The 18,609-nt window shown below is 41.2% G+C and overlaps 1 protein-coding gene across 1 annotated transcript in view; it reads left to right on the top strand.

The window, feature by feature from the left end:
• The window catches only part of LOC309835286 (DNA repair-scaffolding protein-like), a gene marked incomplete at its 3' end in the record, with an annotated part of 120,000 nt that overhangs the window by 65,041 nt on the left and 36,350 nt on the right, over window positions 1-18,609 (top strand). Inside the window, exon 5 of the mRNA XM_082674684.1 lies at window positions 17,065-17,315. Within this exon, the coding sequence (XP_082530810.1) occupies window positions 17,065-17,315 (251 nt within the window). The remainder of the gene's footprint in view (window positions 1-17,064; window positions 17,316-18,609) is intronic.

Here is an 18,609-nt window from a genome sequence, read left to right as displayed (position 1 = left end):
TATCATAAAACTTGATTAAAAATCTGCAGCTCATCAGAAAAAGAGTATTTCAAGTAGTGTTTCAGATAGTGCTGCTTGTTTCAAAGATAAATGAAGAAGATCACAACCTTCTCATAATCAGAAGGCTTAATTAAAAAAATCACGTTTGTTAAAAATTCCATAGACTGAAGGGTTTGGCCAAGATGGCGGAGTAGGAAGATCCTGAGCTCACCTCCTCTCACAGGCACTCCAACATTACAACTGTTTACGGAGCAGCTGTCGATGAGGACCATCTAAAGACTAGTGGAAAAGACTTTTCACAGCTAAAGGTAATAGAGAGAGAACCACACAAGGCTGGTAGGAGGGGTGGAGTCACGGTATAGTCCAGGCCCACAGCCCTGGGAGGGCAGCCACAGTCAGGAGGATAATCACAGTTGCAGCGGTTCTCCTCAAGGAGCTCCCCAGCTGGGGGTCCTGCACCAAGAAGGCAAGTCCCCAGAGTGCCTCTCTTTGAGGGACAGTGGAGCTTACTTTTGGGAGAGCCAGAGGGCTGTAGGAAACAGAGACTCTGCTCTTTAAGGGCACACACAAAATCTCATGTGCTGTGAGACCCAGTGCAGGGGCGGTAATTTGAAAGGAGCCTGGGTCAGACCCACTTGCTGATACTGGAGAGCCTCCTGTAGAGGCAGGAGGCAACTGGGATTCCTCCTGGGAACATAGATGCTGGTGGAAGCCCTTTTTGGGAGTGCATTCTCCCATGAGGACACTTGGTGCTGGCAGGGGCCATTTTGGAATCTTCCCTTTAGCTCATCAGTGCCAGAGGCTTACCTACCCATGAACCTGTCAGCACAAGCCCTGGGACCAAGCAGCAAGCTGCATGAGGACCCAGTCCTGTCCACCAGCAAGCCCAGGACTTGGCCTCACCCACTAGTGGGCTAGCAGCAGCCCCAGGGCTCCTGGGGCCTGCAGTCAGCCACCTGGGACCCAACCCCACCCACCAGGGAGCTGGCAGCAGCCCCAGGAACCCCCAGGCCATGCAGCCAGTCATTCCAGCACCCAGCCCCAGCTACCAGGATGCTGGCAGCCACTGCCAGTGCAGGACCTAGCAGCCAGCTGGGCCAGGGACCAGCTCCACCTACCAGTGTGCCCACAGTATTCACCTGCCATAACAGAAGGGCCCACACAGCTCACATAGGGGCCACCTCTAGAGCATATAGCTCTGGTGACCGGAGGAGGTGTGCTTCAGGGCCCCCCCCACAGGACATGTTCAACCTAAGGCCACTCATCCAAGATTAGGAAGCCTAACCAGCCTTTCTACTTAATACAAAGAAATAAAGAGAATTAGGCAAAATGAGAAGACAAAGAAAAATGTTCCAAACGAAGGAACCTCGGAAGAACTTAATGAAGTGGAGATAAGCAATCTACCCACTTAAGAGTTCAAGGTAATGATTATAAAGATGCTTACAGAACTGAGGAGAAGAATGGATGGACACAGGGAGTTTAACAAAGAGTTAGAAAATTTAAGGGAGAACCAAGCAGAGTTGAAGAATGTAATAGCTGAAATAAAAAATAGGCTAGAAGGAATCAACAGTAGATTATAGGATGCAGAGGAATGGATCAGTGAACTGGAAGACAGAGTAGTGGAAATCACTCAAGCTGAACAGAAAAAACAAAATTTAAATGAGGATAGTTTAAGAGACCTCTGGAACAACATCACGTGTACTAACATTATACACATTTGCATTATACACATTTGCATTTTAGGGATTCTAGAAGAAGAGAGAGAACTTATTTGAAGAAGTAGTAGCTGAAAACCCTCCTAACCTGGGAAAGGAGAGAGACATCTAGGTCCTGGAAGCAGAGTCCCAAACAAGATGAAGCCAAAGAGGTCCACACTATAACCTGTAGCAATTAAAATGACAAAAAAATAGAGAATATTAAAATCAGCAAGTGAAAAGTAACTAGTATGTACAAAGGAACTCCCATAAGATTATAAGTTGAGTTTCAGCATAAATTTGCAGGCCAGCGGAGAATGGCACATACATTCAAAGTGATCAAAGGAAGAAACCTGACAACCAAGAGTACTCTACCCGGCAAGGTTTTCATTGAGATTTGAAGGAAAGGCAAAGAGTTTTACAGACAAGCAAAAGCTAATAGAATTCAGCACCACGAAAACAGTTTTACAAGAAATATTAAAGGTACTTCTCTAAGCAAAAAAAGGCCACAACTAAAAATATGAAAATTATGAAAGGAAGAAATAAAAAAAGATATAAATTGGCCCACTTTGAATATATTTCCGAATTGTTTAGATTTAATTATTTTGCCTTGTTTGTGCAGTTTTGAAGTCTAAGTGTCTAAGTTCTCTTTTGTTTTCCTTCTTTTTATATCTGTCCAGCAAAAAGAGGATGTTTTCCTGTTTGTCTCCACCTTGGGCCTCTTTGTGATAGTTTACTTTTAGATGCTGTCCTCATTTTTAGCTGAGATTTAATCTTCTGATTTGTTCTGGACAACTCAGCTTTCCATTGTACCTAATTTAATCAAGGAGACAAGAAAGGCCATTTAAACAATAGACAACGCCTAATTTTAATAGATATGGTCAGGCGGATTTGTAGCTAAAACTGGTAGAAAATTCGCAAGGTGTGTAATTCTCTTTATTTTGCTTTGTCTAGTTTAGAAGTTGTATATTTTTCTTTCTTTTTTGCTTTGGTAAAATAGATCAAGACTTAATAGCTATTAAGAAAACAAACAAAAAAATTTTTTAGGGGCCTTTAAGAAAATAGCTGTAATTGTTTTATGTTTTCAAGCTGTTATAAATTTCTTGTTTTGCTTAGTTTCTTTTAGGATAGTTGTCATTAAATCAGTAAGTTGTGGATGATGAAGAAAGGAATTTATATAGATTTGGGGCACTTACAAGTATGGTTAAGAACTTCACACGATAGAAAAGCTTTTTTGTTTGACCTCATTCGAGGTCATGTATTACCTGAATGGTTAAGGTTCATGTTAATGCTGGTCCAGTGTCTCAGAAATTTGGATTAAATGTTTTTAATGTAGGACCCTTTCTATAAAAAAGCTCATTTCAAAACCTCTCAGTGATTTTTAGGGGCTTTAATTTTGTTAGGCATACTTTGAGATATTCATTGAGCAATACTGAATCCAGTTATTGGCTAAATTAAATGTTCTAAACTCTGATTGTAAGAACCAGTTGCAGGAAGTTATATGAGGATTCCACAGGAAAAAGATTATCTGTTGCTGGCTCTGAAGATGGGGGAGGCCATGTGGAAAGTCATGTAGGCTGGCAGTAGCCCCCAGCTGACTGCCAGCAAAAATTCAGGGACCTCAGTCCAAAAACTGCAAGGAACTGAATCTTCCACAACCATGCAAGCTGGGAAGAGGACCCTGAGCTCCATACGAGAAGCAGCCAGCCAGCATCTTGATTTACCCTTGGGGAACTCTGAGTAGAGAACTCAGCCTGCCATTCCTGGACTCTCTAAGTTGGTAGTGATTTGTTACGACGCAGTAGAAAACCCAGTGTAGGGGTATGTCAGCCAGTCTAGGGATGCCCAGTGCCAGTGAGCCAGCTTACCCTTGGATTTTCTCTTCATAACTTTTGGTATTATACTGAGGTCAGAGTGGGTATCAGCAAATACTAATTGAGTTTTAAAATTTATTTCTACTTCTAATTTAGGTGATTTGAGTTTTACTTTTATTACAGCATATTAAGGTACATTGAGTGATGAGGAAAGAGTTTTGGTATTCTCCTTGGTTTACTTTTTGTTTTATTATTTTTTAAATCCGTGGTTGTCTTTACCTAGAAAAGAAATTGAGAAAAACTATTTTTATTGAAGCTCAGTTGTTCTGGAATGGGATTGGCAGACTGCAGCTTGCAGGCGACGTCAAGCCCCTTGCCTGTCTTTGCAAATGAAGATTGATTGGAACGCAGCCGCCCTCACTGGCTTATGTGTTGTCTGTGGTGGTTCTCTAAGTCTTGAATATACATTATTAAAAGAAATATATCCAGGGGACTTCCTGGCGGTCCAGTAGTTAAGACTCCACCCTTCCAATGCAGAGGACGCATGTTTGATCCCTCGTCGGGGAACTAAGATCCCACATGCCACACAGTACAGCCAAAAAAAAAAAAAACAAGAAAATCCAGCCACATCTGATTACCAGGATTGTGTAGACTAGTTTGTACCTCTTACTCTACTCAAATAATGGAAAGTGTATTAAAATTAATAAAATTCTATAAACTGTGTGTCTGGAGTCCCTAAGACCATCCCCAGATTTAGCGATTTGTTGGGAGGAATCATTGGGCTTGGAAGTTGTTATACTTGAGGCTAAGGTTTATTACAGCAAATGATCCCAAGCACAGTCCACAGGGGAAAGGTGTGTCAGGAGCATTTGGGGGAACCAGCTATGAGCTTCCAAGAGTGCTCACCCAGAGGCTGCACAGCACACGCTTAGTCCTCAAGCAGTGACTGTAGCAGCGCGTGCAGAGTGTAGTAAGCTCACTGGTTCCTGGTGGGGTTTGGTCATGCTGGTAACCATGCTTGGTGACTGACTGTAGTGACCAAACCCAGTCGCTCAGAAGGAAAGCAGTGCTCACCATAAATTACATGGTTTGCAGAGACTGTCTATACACAGAATAGTACAGTGTGGCCAAGGTACTGAGTGTGCAGAATACTTCTACCAATTTGAATATTCCAAGAGATCAGTTCTCAGGTGCCAGTGAAGGGCCAGTGAGGAAAGCAGCCCTTCTGAGTGCACGTGGTTTGTTCAGCTCGACCGCTGACTTAATACTCCTGCACACTCCATAGTAAGTGTTCAGAAACATCCACAAAACTTTTGCTGGTTGTCAGTGTTCTGCTATACAGTGTTTTATATATATAGTTTCATGTATATATAAAATATTCTGCTAGTTCAACTATATTTCAGATATGTTCTTTTAGTGAATTGATTATTTTGTCAGCATTATCTTTATTTTTCAAGTAAGAAAACCTACATGACTTCATGAATCAAGCCCAGCATAACTTTATAGTATCATGGGTCTTTAAAACTTCACCAAGATAAACATTGTTTTGTTTGAATTTACAGTTTAAACCAAGTATCTTCTTAAGAGTGGACTACTTTGTTGTTTCTAGCTTTTAGAGACTGAAACAACCTGGTACTTCTTTTTCATAGTTCATGTTCTTGCATGAATGTTAAAGAGTAATCATTTTCAGAGCTGACTTATCTCCATAATATTGTTTTAGCTCATTGTGGTCAATAAAATTCCCAACAGTATGTTAAACATTTATCTTTTAGTTATTGAAATAATGATGAAATGAGCATTATAAAACATTACACCTTTTAAAATCCTTGATATTAATATAAAGTGCTTGCTGTATCACCTTTATTGACCCTCATGTTATGGAAAAATACACAGGGCAAATTTCTTCTTTAGAGAGAATTCATTTTGCCTTTCTTCACTTCAGTAGCTGTTGAAATTAAATATGTGGACATATATATGTATGTGTATCTGTGTGTGTGTATATATGTTTTCCTCTATTCTTTTGGCTGGCATTATTTTCTAGACAGAGCCTGGTGTAGTGTGTTTAGAATCCTGTGTGGATAGTGGGGATTCCTGAGATTATTCACTTAACTTGTTGTGTGACTCTGGACGACTACATATAAATCATTTTATCTTCCTCTGTTTCAGTTTACCTAGTTTGCCCTCTTTCATCATGTTATATAAGATGTGGTCAGATGCTACCTGCCTGAAGTCTGATTGGGACCTTTTCAGCTAACCTCTGAAATAATTACTTTTAATTAATTAATTAATTAATTAATTAATTTTTGGCTGCATTGGGTCTTCATTGCTGCGCGCAGGCTTTCTCTAGTTGTGGCGAGTTGGGGCTACTCTTTGTTGCGGTGCGCGGGCCTCTCATTGTGGTGGCTTCTCTTGTTGTGGAGCACGGGCTCTAGGCTCATGGGCTTCAATAGTTGCAGCATGTGGGCTCAGTAGTTGTGGCTTGCAGGCTCTAGAGTGCAGGCTCAGTAGTTGTGGTGCATGGGCCTAGTTGCTCTGCAGCATGTGGGATCTTCCTGGACCAGGGCTCAAACCTGTGTCCCCTGCATTGGTAGGCGGATTCTTAACCACTGTGCCACCGGGGAAGTCCCTAAAATAATTGCTTTTAGATTTTCTTTACAGTGAGTGTTTCTGGCTTCACTGAATTGTGAACAAGTAGCTAGGTACAAATGTCTAAAGAGCAGAATCTATATTTTATTAATCTTTATAGTCCTCCTGTTGTCCAACACTGAGCCTTGCTGTTTCCTGGTTTAAACCCAAAGCAAACAAGGAGTGTGTGACTTTGATAGTCAATCAGAAATGCAGCTAGGAGCAGACTTGGGCATCACAGGTTTGAGACCAGCCAGCAGCCTTGTAAGTGGTGGGAAAGGAAGCCCATCTGGCACATGCAGAACTGCATACGTCCAAGTCCAAAATAATGGTTATCCACGAGAATAATTGTGAGTTGTCAAGAAAATATTAAACTCTCTTCAGCATATGATATTTTAGAAGATAGAAGTAGAAGAAATTATGGAAAACTACAGCCTCCTCCTAGAGATCACAGTATGGAAGGATGTATTAAAGGCCCCTGAGAAATCTCAGCACTTAATTTTATTCAACCATGTTTATTCAAATGGATTTGACTATGGAGCTCCCTTTTCTCTGAATGCCTGTTAACACCTCCTGGAACCCATGTTTGGAAGGTACACCTTAGGCCCTGTGAGGCTGTGTAGTTGCTTTTCAGTGTTCTTGCTTTTGTTTATTCCCTTGTTCCTTAGGGCACTTACCTGGCTTATTTCCTTTGAAGCCTTCTACCTTCTCTAGGATCCTCCCTCCATTTCTTACAACCCATCTCCCCCCCCACCCCCCATTCTGCATTGTGTAGGATTTTATTTTGTTTTAGTTTAGTTTAGTTTTTTTAAATTGAAGTGTGGTTGTTGTACAATATTATATAAGTTACAGGTATACGATGTAGTGATTCACAGTTTTTAAACGGTATACTCCATTTATAGTTATCATAACATATTGGCTATATTCTCCGTGCTGTACAGTATATCCTTATAGCTTATTTTAAACCTAATAGTCTGTGTAGGATTTTAATTCTTTGCCTTGAATAAAAGCAAAGCCTGACTCATAACCAGCAACAACCTGTGTCTTGCCTCTGGTTCTGTTTGCACAAATGAACAGATTAATCTTTTTGAGTGTGCTGTCCTTTTTGCTTCCCTGTTAATTTTGAAGCCCCAGTTTTGAGTGTAGGTTTGAGTTGGATGCCCCTTAGCCTCCAGCTGACCAGGGATATGTGTGCCACCCCTGCCTGGGTCTGCCAGAAGGCCGTGTTGCAGAAAGACGTGGGCTGTGTCTTTCTCTGAACATATTTGAAACAGAGAGAATGGTCAGACAGGTTGTGTCACAGACTGCATCCATATTCCAGTCATATACTGTCTTCCTTGGAGGAAGGGTGCTTTTCTTTCTTCTCCTGTACTCACCCGCTGGGCCATGTGGTCCTGGTTCTGGGCGGATCTTTGCTGCGGGGCCCTCCTGGACCTGGGCCTGCAGGCAGGCGCTTCTCCACGCTCAGCTGCTACTCAGTGAACTTTGACTGACCCAGCAGCTTCCTTCTTGAGTGCTGCAGTTTCTCTTTCTTGCTCTTTGTCTTAGGATGAGCCTTTGCCCTGCTGTTTCTCATTTCCTCCTTGGGCTCCTCAGAGCAGGCACTTTGGACGTTAAGATGAGGTGGAATGGTGCTTTTGTGAACCCGTAAGATGAGGTGGAATGGTGCTTCTGTGAACCCATGTCGGTGTTCTGTAGTTCTCATTGGGCTGGAATTGGAGGTTGGAAACATTTGGTTTGGGGAAGGCAAGCCAAGTGGTTTACAGAGGTGTAACCATGGGTGTAGCTTGTTAAACCTGTTTACCTCAGAAAATATTTTTTTCTTGAATGTGTGGGAAAATCTGTAGCTTTTGTTTCCCTCTTACTAGCTGGCAGTGCTTTTCATGGATAAAGTTTCAGTCACAAAAAGCTCACCGAGTAAACAGTGAAAGTGTATCCCCTATCAGTACTTTAAGACTCTGTTGTCTAGAATTTTGTTGCTTTTATTGAGTTTTAATCCCAGAAGAAAATAAAATACTGTTAGGAGCTGGGATTCTGATACACTCCTTCCATTCTTGGTGGTTTTGCTGCCCTTTTTCACACAACCAGTGTAGTTCTTGATAAATAGCCGGTGAACAGCCCACTGTTAATTACGGAGTGTGTGTGTGTGAGTGTGTGTGTGTGCGTGTTACGATTCTGCGGGAATTTAAAGACCACACAGATAAGGATTCTGGTGTCCCAGCCCCGCCCCCAGTACATCCACTGCACCCAGAATGATTTCTGATATTGACACGCAGCAGCATTCAACTACTTTGTTAAACGAATGAATTCCATTTTATAATTATGAGTGGAAATGAGAGCATTTGCTAACTAAATTTGTTGGCTTATCAGCTACCAGTACTCTTCATTCCCCTTAATTTTTAAGAGCACTCTTGGTTTTGGCGCTGTTACTTGTCACGGCTGCCATGGCGTACCTTCTTCAGCATGTTTGCTGTTGCCCCCACCTTTTTTTTTTTTTTTTTTTTTTTTTTTGCGGTAGGCGGGCCTCTCACTGTTGTGGCCTCTCCCGTTGCGGAGCACAGGCTCCGGACGCGCAGGCTCAGCGGCCATGGCTCACGGGCCCAGCCGCTCCGCGGCATGTGGGATCTTCCCGGACCGGGGCACGAACCCGTGTCCCCTGCATCGGCAGGTGAACTCTCAACCACTGCGCCACCAGGGCAGCCCCTGCCCCCACCGTTTAACCTTCTTAAAAACCTGGTGGTTGTTAGATTTAAAAGCTTCTCAGCAGGCAGGACCTTATACTTCTCTTGTTCTTTCCTTAAAATTCCCCTGGCTGTTCTCATTTGTACTGAGTTGAAGAAAGGGAGGCCGAACCAGGATAAACATGGTGAACTGGTCATAGCCTGGCCCTCGCTGATCCTCCCAGGGCAGGTCTGGGCTGGCCAGTAATTGGGTGGGAAGCCTCGGAGAGCAGAGGCAGTGCTGTCGGGTGTGGTTCTGCCACTTTGCAGGGCTAGCAGGCGCACAAGGTGCTTCCCTGGCCCCACTGGGGATGCCTTCTTGCCTGGGCTGAGACCAGGGCTCGAGGCTTGTGTTTTTGTTTGAGCTGTTTTCTGTCCTGTAATTGGTTATCTCAAGGAATGATTTTAGTTTAGTTACCATCTTCCTTTTGTTTTACTAGCTGGGTGAGTATTTAGCTACAGAGGCGTCATCTCAAAATGAAGAGGTTATCATTTATTATTGATACTCCACTGTTGCTCTTGGTGTGACCTTTCTATAAAGTTTAGAATTAAAAGCTTTAATTTCTGAAAGTTAGAGTGGTGTTTCATCTGGCTGATTGGTTTCATTTGCTTTACCCCAGAGGGTCCACTTAATCTTGCAGTTAACTTCTTAACTTTGTTAGTGGATGCAATTTTTATCCAGGAGGACCCTACACATGTAGACGTTTATACATGGATTTAGATAAAGATTTGATGTATAGGAATTAGGACGCTTCAATTCAGGGGTAGCTCTTTACTTACGAAACCCTTTCCTGACCATTTCATGAAGAAAATTTGTAGATGGGATTATAGGTAGTAACTTCAGCTTAAAGAGTATCAGATGAATTGCATAGAATATGATGCTAATTAATTTTTTAAATTAAAAATTTATGATACTTATTTAAAATCTATTTTTTAAAGAAAAAGACAGTGATATTGTTGACTATCCACCTATTTAGAAAATTGTAGAATTTTTTTATTCCTGGTTTTCCAGCTGATTACAGCTCACATTTTATCCTTGTGAGCTGTGTGCTTCCCATTTTATCCTTGCTCTCCGCATCGCTCAGATGTTGTATGCACTGCCAGATAACTGGCAGATTTTTAGGGAGAGACAGTGGGGTCTTTTTATCATCTTGGCTGCACGGTGTTATAGATTATTAAAATAAAGAATCCCTAAAAGTAATGGAAGTCGTGGAGCCATTGTGATTCCTACCATACAGTCTGTGGGAGGTTGTCTACGATGAGGTGGAAGTCATAAATGCACCTTAACTGGGTTCAAGGAGCCCAGAAATTAGAGTGCTGGCGGCCAGCTTGTCCTCACGCGTGTCCTCCATGAGGGCATCTTACAGGTCAATACCTTGGATTGTTTCTTCTCCAGTGGCCTCTTTGCCAAGCAGCTGAATTTCCAGCCTCCTGCTAGGTGGCTCTCTGTGTCTGTGCTAGTCCTGTGATCGTTTAAAACTCCGTGTATTCCAAAGAATTACCTTCTTTCTGCTGTTCTTTGCTCTTGAATGTGTCCTCTATTTCAATTGGTAGCACCACTACCTTGACTGTCATGAAATTTGGCCTTTCCTAGTGCGTTACTTTAACCAACTGATTCTTAATCTGAAGTATTTTCAGTAGTGCTGTTTGGTTACCAAACAGTTTTAGAATAATAATTATTAAAGTAGTAGGCTGGGAATGAATTAACACTTGCCAGTGTGCTGAATTACTTTCAGCACATTAAAACGCTATAGTAACTTAATTTGCTAGAGCACTTCATCAGTGGGGCTGGGAATGGAAACAGGTCTGAAAGCATGGACTTCATCATTGACTCAGAGCAGTCACTGGTACCAAGAAGCCACATTGGAAGGATGTGAGTGAATTTGCCCCAGTTCATCATTATTCCAAGAAATAAATTTAGAACCTATTTCCCATTGATGATGGGTCATCTGATTTATCTTTTTGTAAGAGAACGTATGTGCTCTCTCTACACACACACCCAATCTGTAGGGTTATGTTGCTATTGTCTCTTGCCTCCCAACATGAACTCTAAACTTCCATTTGTCTAGACTTGTCTGTGTATCTTGAATATCTATGGTACTTTGCTGCCTTATGTGCTTTCTTTTCTCTTTTCTCATCTTTATCTGTTAAGAATTTTTAAGAAATATCTCTTTATTTGATTTCAGGGTCTTTATGGAACTCTGTCTCATTAAACTTTCTCTCTTGCATAACACCTTACATGTAGTGTGTAGTTAATACATATTTGTTTAATGGAACATTTTCCGTACTTGGAGATATTTAGCAGATAGTTAATTTTCTTAGATGCAAGTAACAGAAAACAAACGAAGCTAGTTTAAGAGGAAAAGTAAATTTTTTGAAATTATGCTAGTATATCCTGTGGAATCTAAGGTAAAGCTGAAGGGTCTGAGCCGCAGGGAGATCGGGGAACCTCACTAGCAGGAACTCACGGATCTTTCCTTTAGAGATTTGTCAGTAGTGTGTCTCAGCTTCTACCTGTCAGACTCTGTATTTCTCAATTCAAGATCTGCAGAATCTGCTTGCCTCAGATCTGATCAGTTGCCTACCTAAGGCCAGTCATAGTAGACACATGACTGTTCAGACATGGGAGGCCATCCCTGTGGCTGCTTGGAGGTGGATGGCTGTCCCCCGGTAGAAAGGCAGTTGTTCTCTGAAAGGAGGGGTCAGAAATAAATTGTAACGGATGTCTCCTACAATGGTATTTCTGACTTGTGGAAACTGAGCCAGTATGGGTTTGGTAGATTGCAGGTGACTTCAGCTGTGGTCAGGTTAGGGTGTTGTCCTTGCCTTTGCTGACTGATTTCATAGGAACTACTTGCTCATGTCTTAATCTTGTCACTTGTGATACTTAATCACTAATTCAGGAGACTCCTAGTTCTGAAGTTCATTGGGTCAGAGGAGAGAAAAAGTCATAATACTAATAATTTTGTTATGTTTTAAACATTAGCAAATTATGATCATAGCTACATAGTCACTCTTTGGTTCTGTGAATTTGACCACTGCAGTATTTTTTCTACTGCAAAGGATCCTAATTTTCTCTTCTGTATTATTTCTGTAAATGGGCTGTAAACCTGAAGGAAGTAATTGTGTATGAAAATTTTCAGAGGGCACCAGTTGGTTATCTTTCCAAAGAAAGCAGGAGAAAATCAGCCTCTCCGTCTGTCTCTCTGTGTCTCTCTCTCTCTCTCTCTCTCTCTCTCTCTCTCTCTCTCTCTCTCTCTCTCTCTCTCGTATTTTGCTATGGCAGCCTGAGCAGACCAATACAGAGGGTGGTGCTGAGAAGTGTGGTGCTGCTGTAACAAATATCTTAAAATGGGGAAGTGGCTTTGGAACTGGCTGTGGGTAGAGGCTGGGAGAGTTTTGAGGTGCACAGAAGCAAAAACCGGGATTGCTGTGAAGGGACTGCTAAAGATGATTCTGGTGACAACTGAGAAAGGAGAAATGATTATAGTTTTGATACATTTGGTTAAATAATATATTAATTTCATCTGTTTCTTTTTATTTTCTTAATATGGCTACTAGAAATTTTAAAACTACATAACTTTCTTTCATTGGGCAACACTGAAATAGAGCTAACATGTATGAACATGGATAAATATAAAAAAAAGATAATATTGATAGAAAAGTAGGTCATTCAGAGCTGTGTTCACAGGATACTGTTTAAAAATTTTATATGAAGTTTTGGGCTTCCCTGGTGGCGCGGTGGTTGAGAGTCCGCCTGCCGATGCAGGGGACGCGGGTTCGTGCCCCGGTCCGGGAAGATCCTACATGCTGCGGAGCGGCTGGGCCCATGAGCCATGGCCGCTGAGCCTGCGCGTCTGGAGCCTGTGCTCCGCAACGGGAGAGGCCACAACAGTGAGAGGCCCGTGTACCACAAAAAAAAAAAAAAAAAAAAAATTATATAAAGTTTAAAAGCTTGCAAAATAATACTATACAGTATTTATGTGTGTGTGTGGTAGAAAAAGGCTAAAAACAGGATGTTAATGAAATGCCAAATTCAGGAGAGAGTTACCTCTAAGAAGGAGGAAAACTAGAACAGGAAGAGAGATATAGGAAATTACAACCGCATCATTAAAAAAACTGAAGAAAAATTTGTATTGTGTTAATATTTGGTGAAGGGTGATTGGGTAATGAAAACATGTATTTTTTATTATACTTTTCCATGTACTTAAATTATTTCATAATAAATAGTAAGTATCTCTAATTCTTGAAATATTTCTAGTAGAATTTTTCCATTTAACTAAGCGATGGGAGAGCCAGTGAAGTAACTTGTGCAACTGCAAAACAATAAAATAGCTGCACTGTGATTGAGAACCAAGTCTTTCTTGGTCCAAAACTCATAGCCCTCCTTTCTCATTAATCAGATTCTACAGTATAAAGATAAAATGTAAACTGAAGCTTCTGAACCTGCAGGCTCCTCTGACCTGTCTTTGATTCTTCCCTTCTCCTCTCATCCCAGGTACATGCACCTCCGCATCCCTGCACACAGACACACCATGCACGAGCAGTCATGCACACATGTGCACATGTGCACCCCATCTTTGTGAAAGAATGTGAGTTCCTTACTGTCAGGCTGGGGCTAAGACAGCTAGTGTCTGGTGAGCTGTAGTTCCTCTCTGTGTCCATGTGAGGAAAGTTCCTCCACGTTCATCAGGATTTCAGGCTTGGGGGAGCAGTTCTAAAATAAAATATGCTGAAGTGTTGCCTCTTGCTCTCTTTTGCTAAAGATATTTGTTATGGCCTTTTGCTTCCTGTTAGAAATTAGAAATGCCTATGTGAAGAATACATGGCTTCCTTTGCTGGCTAAGGCATTAGCTGTCTTTTTGATTGGCTGCTGAAGACATTATTTGTTGTCTTCCTCACTGTCCTTTACATAGAGATCCTCTTAGGAATCAAGAAAAAAAACTTTCCAGAAAATAAATACAAAATTTAAAAATACAAAATTTGAAACATTTACCAGATGCTTAATGTGTTAGATGTGATTATTTCTCCAAATTGAAGATGAGGAAACAGGCATGGGAAAGTTAAATAAATTGCTTAAGATAACCTGCTGTTGAGGGCAGGGCTGAGCTTGAGATGATGTTGGGGTCATGTCTGTGCAATCTCTTTTTTCTCAAATCCAATCCACTTTTCTGTCTCTTCCCACCTGAATACAGGTTTAATGTTGGTGATATTCGTAAGGTTCCAACCTGAACCTTGTCTTCTTACTTTTACATAATTTCCACGGACAGTCTTTTCTAACTCTCATACCTTCATGCACTGTTTCTGTTCTTATGATTCCTGAACTTGTATTTCCGTGTCATATCCCTTTCTTAAAGCTCCAGACCCATAGAGCCGCTGCCTCTTGGTCAGTTTTACCTCAACTATTTCATAGGCATTGCAATATTAACATATCAAAGCCATATTTAGTATTAGCAACTATCCCTCTGCAGATATATTGGACATATAATATTTCCTGAATTCCCGTTCTTGATAAATGTACCTCTCTTGTTGCTCAAACCAGGTGCTTGGGGTCTCCTTTGACTCTGCTTTCACTTTCATTTCTAACATCTGGGAGTCCTTAAGTATTGTTATATCTCCTTCCTTATGTTCTTCCTAGTCCACTTCTCTCTACTCCCACTTCCCTCACATCTTCTTTATCTCTTGCTTTAATTATGGAAGAGCCTTCTAGCTAGCTGCTTTCCCTACTTGCCCATAGTAGAGTCAGTTCTTCAGATTGTTGTTTGGATGATCATTCCATATCAACATGTGACTTGGTTAGCCCCTGTTAAAACTGCCCGTGGCTCCCCCAGTGCCTCAGAATGAAGCTGCATGCCCTGCTCTGGTCTGCAAGGTGTTCAACAGCCCTCTCTCTTCTGCTGCTTGTAGATGTTCCTGCATGTGCTCTGTTCTCTCTGGCCTCATATTTGTGGTCTTCCTGTTCCTAGCCCCGAATGTACTTCCTTCTCTCTCTGCCTAATAACCTACACTTAGCATTCAGCTTTAGGTGGCAGATCCTGATTCAGGTGGTAGTTCTTTCCTTCTTCCCTTCTCCCTGTGCCCCACCTGGCTTTGTTTTCCTCTTGTTCCCGTAGAGCCTGAACAACACTTCAATTGCAGTACTTCCACCACATTGTTTTATGACTATTTCATTTTGACCTCCCCATCGCCACAAAGCCCTGTGTCCCCTTTGCTTCTGCATGTGAGTCCCCAGAACAGGCCACGTGTAGCTGGTTATTTGTTGACATTTTTCTAGGACAGTAGTTCTCAACTGGGGATGATTTTGCCCCCCAGAGGACATTTGGCAATGCCTGGAGACATTTTTGATAGTCATGATTGGTGGGCAGTGCTAATACATCTAGTGGGTAGTGGCCAGGGATGCTGCTAAACACCCTACAATGCACAGGACAGGACCCCACGTTATCTGGTGTGAAACGGCAACAGTGCTGAGGTTGAGAAGCCCTGCTCTAGCAGGAAGCGCAAAACTTGAGAGTACTAAAATAAAAGACATTCCATAACAAAAAGATGAAATTAAATTTGGAGTTCTCAAGTAATATATAAAACTTTTCAGTGTTGAGGAACTTAATTTTCAATGTAAACGACCCTGGTTCTTTTTGTGGCCTGTTGTTAATATTTATTCGGAAGCTGTGTTTGGGGGGAAACGTGACCCTTGAGCTTATTAATGGGTTAGCAGTATTTAGTAATTAAACACTTTAGTAATGCAGTAATGTAGGCATGCAACTGAGATTGTGAAAAGGATAGTGGAACTAAGCTCTTCTTTTGAGAATTTTTTTCATTTACTTTTTCGTATTCTAAATGCGCCTGGTAACAGGTGACTACCCAAGCTGGTTTTTGGAGGAGATGTGGGGATGGGTGATGTCCTTTTTAAGCTCTTAAAAAGGTTTTAACTATAAAATCCTCAAAAAAAGGCCCAATGTGGTAAACCTTTTGCCTTGTGTGTAGATTAGGAAATGATGAAAACCATAGTGCTAACCAACCTCCACACACGCACACACCCACACCCATGCACACACCCACACCCATGCACACACATATCCCCACAAATGATAACCCTCACCCACTTGTATCCTCTTCACTTGTTCTAGCCAAGTGCCTGCTATAATGCCAGTGACACAGTCCATGCTGACCATCAGTAGAAAGGGCGCCTCATGAGGGTCCCCATAGCTACACCATGAATTGACCAGGTAGAGAATCCATTCAACTAACTGTACAATTTACATTTAGTAAATTTAAAATTTAGTGTAGGTATTAAATTAGGAGGGGCTACTGATATACTGGAAAATTAGAATGTTGAAGGGTAAATTGTTGCTGACATTAGAACAATACGGGACTGACTTGCAAAACCAAATAATGGGAAAATAAAATACCTACCACACTTGAAAGTTTTAGCATGTGTCTGGGCAAAGACAGCAAACATTACAGAAGAATGTTTTCATTCTTTCCTCCAGGATTGGCTGTTGACATGACTTCTGTTTTATAATCTGGTTTTCAAAAAAAATTCTTATTTGGTAGTTCAGAAATTTGAGTAAAAGAAAGAATAGGAAATGTTAGGAAGAAGACTCAGTGATTCATTCTTTAAGTAGTTCCTGTTGATATTAGCAATTTCAAATTAGCCTCTTGAAAATATAATATTGTATTGGAATTGTGTGGGAAAAGTCCATTTTTCATCTTTATCGTTGGAGACTTCTTTGTTAAATTAAGTGGTTTTCACCTGAAGAGGCAATTTTCTTTATAGTTGGCTTTTAACAAATAGTGAATATTATTTACCCCACATTAAAATCAAAACAATACTTTTTTTCCAATAGGTGTTAGATTACAATGGCTAATGGCTATTCAGGTTGGTGTTAGGAGTTCAGTTTTTGAGACTGACATATGTGCGGCACATTTCTTTTAGTTTGTTGAAGGAAGATTGAGATATTTGTACTGAATTTGGTGGATTCTGTGAGATAGTGCCTGGCTTACAATTGATTTAATCTCTTGTCTTTGGGTATATGGCTTACTTAGTTTGGATTTTGTGTCAAAATAGAAGTTTAAGCTACAGATACTATATCTGCAAAGTTATTTCAATGAATATAGTCATAAGGGAATAGAATAATAGGCATGTATAAATGTGAATTTTAATAAAGAGGTCTCCAAATTTAATTGCATTTCTCTTAATTTTTTTTTTTTCAGACAAATCCTACAGAAATTTTAGAGTATTCATCAGATAGTGAAAAAGATGATGAGTCGGAGAATGTCTTGTTCATTGATTCAGAATCCTCTCACAAATACCACATGGATTTCGGATCAGATGGAAGACAGGTTATGGAGAGACCGATAAACCCTAGGGTAAAATCTACAGAGGCCATTTTGCATACACCTCAGAAAGAGACAAAGCTTCCCAAGACTCCAGAAAATTCAGCAAAGAAGAAGAAGCTTTTAAGGTTATATTACACCTTTTTAAATACTTTTTTTTAAAAAAGTTTTTCTCTTTCTTAAAAAGCCCAAATACCTACAATGTTAATTTAAAAATACTTATTTACTTGGGAAGGAAGATTGACAGAATAGAATTATAATTCTGATAAGCAGTTATGAGTCCTAATTTCTGGAGATTGTTTATGGAATTGTTCATCCAAGTTGAGCATTCACTGTTTCAGTCATAACCAGCTTATGCGACTGCTTTCCTTAATGGAGATTGGTTGTTTGGGTTTATCAGATTTTATTGAGCACCCGTGTTCCAAGTGCTATCTTAGACAATTAAGACAAGTAAATGACTGTTCCTGTTTTTGAGTAAATTATGTCTAAAAGAGGGAAATAGAAATATAGACTATTGAGATCACTTTTGTGATTATGGTTGGCCAGGGAAACACTTAGAAATGCAAAGACTTACGGGCAAAGATTCATGGGCAAGAAACTGGCTGGTGTGTGTGTGAAGAACCATAGGGGCCAGGTCATGGAGGGCCCAGCAAGACGTGTGAAGGGGCCTGGGGTGTGCCATGTAGGGGGACGTGTCCCAACCCTGCGTTGTACATCATCTCTTTGTGTTTTAAATTAGAACAAAACAGTGAAAACAAAACCCCAGTGAAAGTGAGAAGGAGAACTTGTGGGAAACAGTGCCACAAAAGCAGACTCAGTGGACAGTTTCAAGGAAAAAGGAGTGTAGTAGAAAGTGTAAACATGGCGATGAAGAACACGGTTTTAGATCTGTTTAGGGTATGTCTGCGTCAAGGAGGGCAAGTACGATGCACCAAGGAGAGCCCAATGACAGTGTCGGACAGTGTTGGTGGACTGGTCAGGGAGGAGGCGAGGGGCTCGAGTTGTGGAGATGGTGCTGTGACCCCTCTGCTAGAAGCTGGGATTCAAGGCAGGAGAGGGGTGGGGAGCTTAGGTTGCAAGTTTGATCAGGCTTGATTGGGATCCATTGTCTAAAGAGATCTCAGAGAAAAGGTGAGATGGATTTAGAGAATAATAGGGAAGACCCAGTGGAGGCAGAGAGGTTAGGAATAATTACTGTCAGTGTCCAGGAAAGGAAGTGGGAGAGGGAGGCCTGTCTTGAATAAAGGAGTGGAGAGGAGAGTAAAAGGATGTGACCAAGTCTAGTGGGATGGACATAGCATGGTGAGTCAATTGATGCCTGTTCACTGTTTTGTTTTTTTTTTTTAACATAAAACAAGACAGAAGGCCTTATGCCCGAAGTGAAGAAGTTACAGCCTCAAATGAATATGGTGATGGTTTGTA

Source organism: Grampus griseus (assembly GCF_964374135.1).
Source record: "Grampus griseus genome assembly, chromosome: 17".
In the NCBI taxonomy this organism is placed as follows: domain Eukaryota; kingdom Metazoa; phylum Chordata; class Mammalia; order Artiodactyla; family Delphinidae; genus Grampus; species Grampus griseus.
Note: the sequence above shows the minus strand (reverse complement) of the source record. Positions and strands in the feature narration are given on the sequence as shown.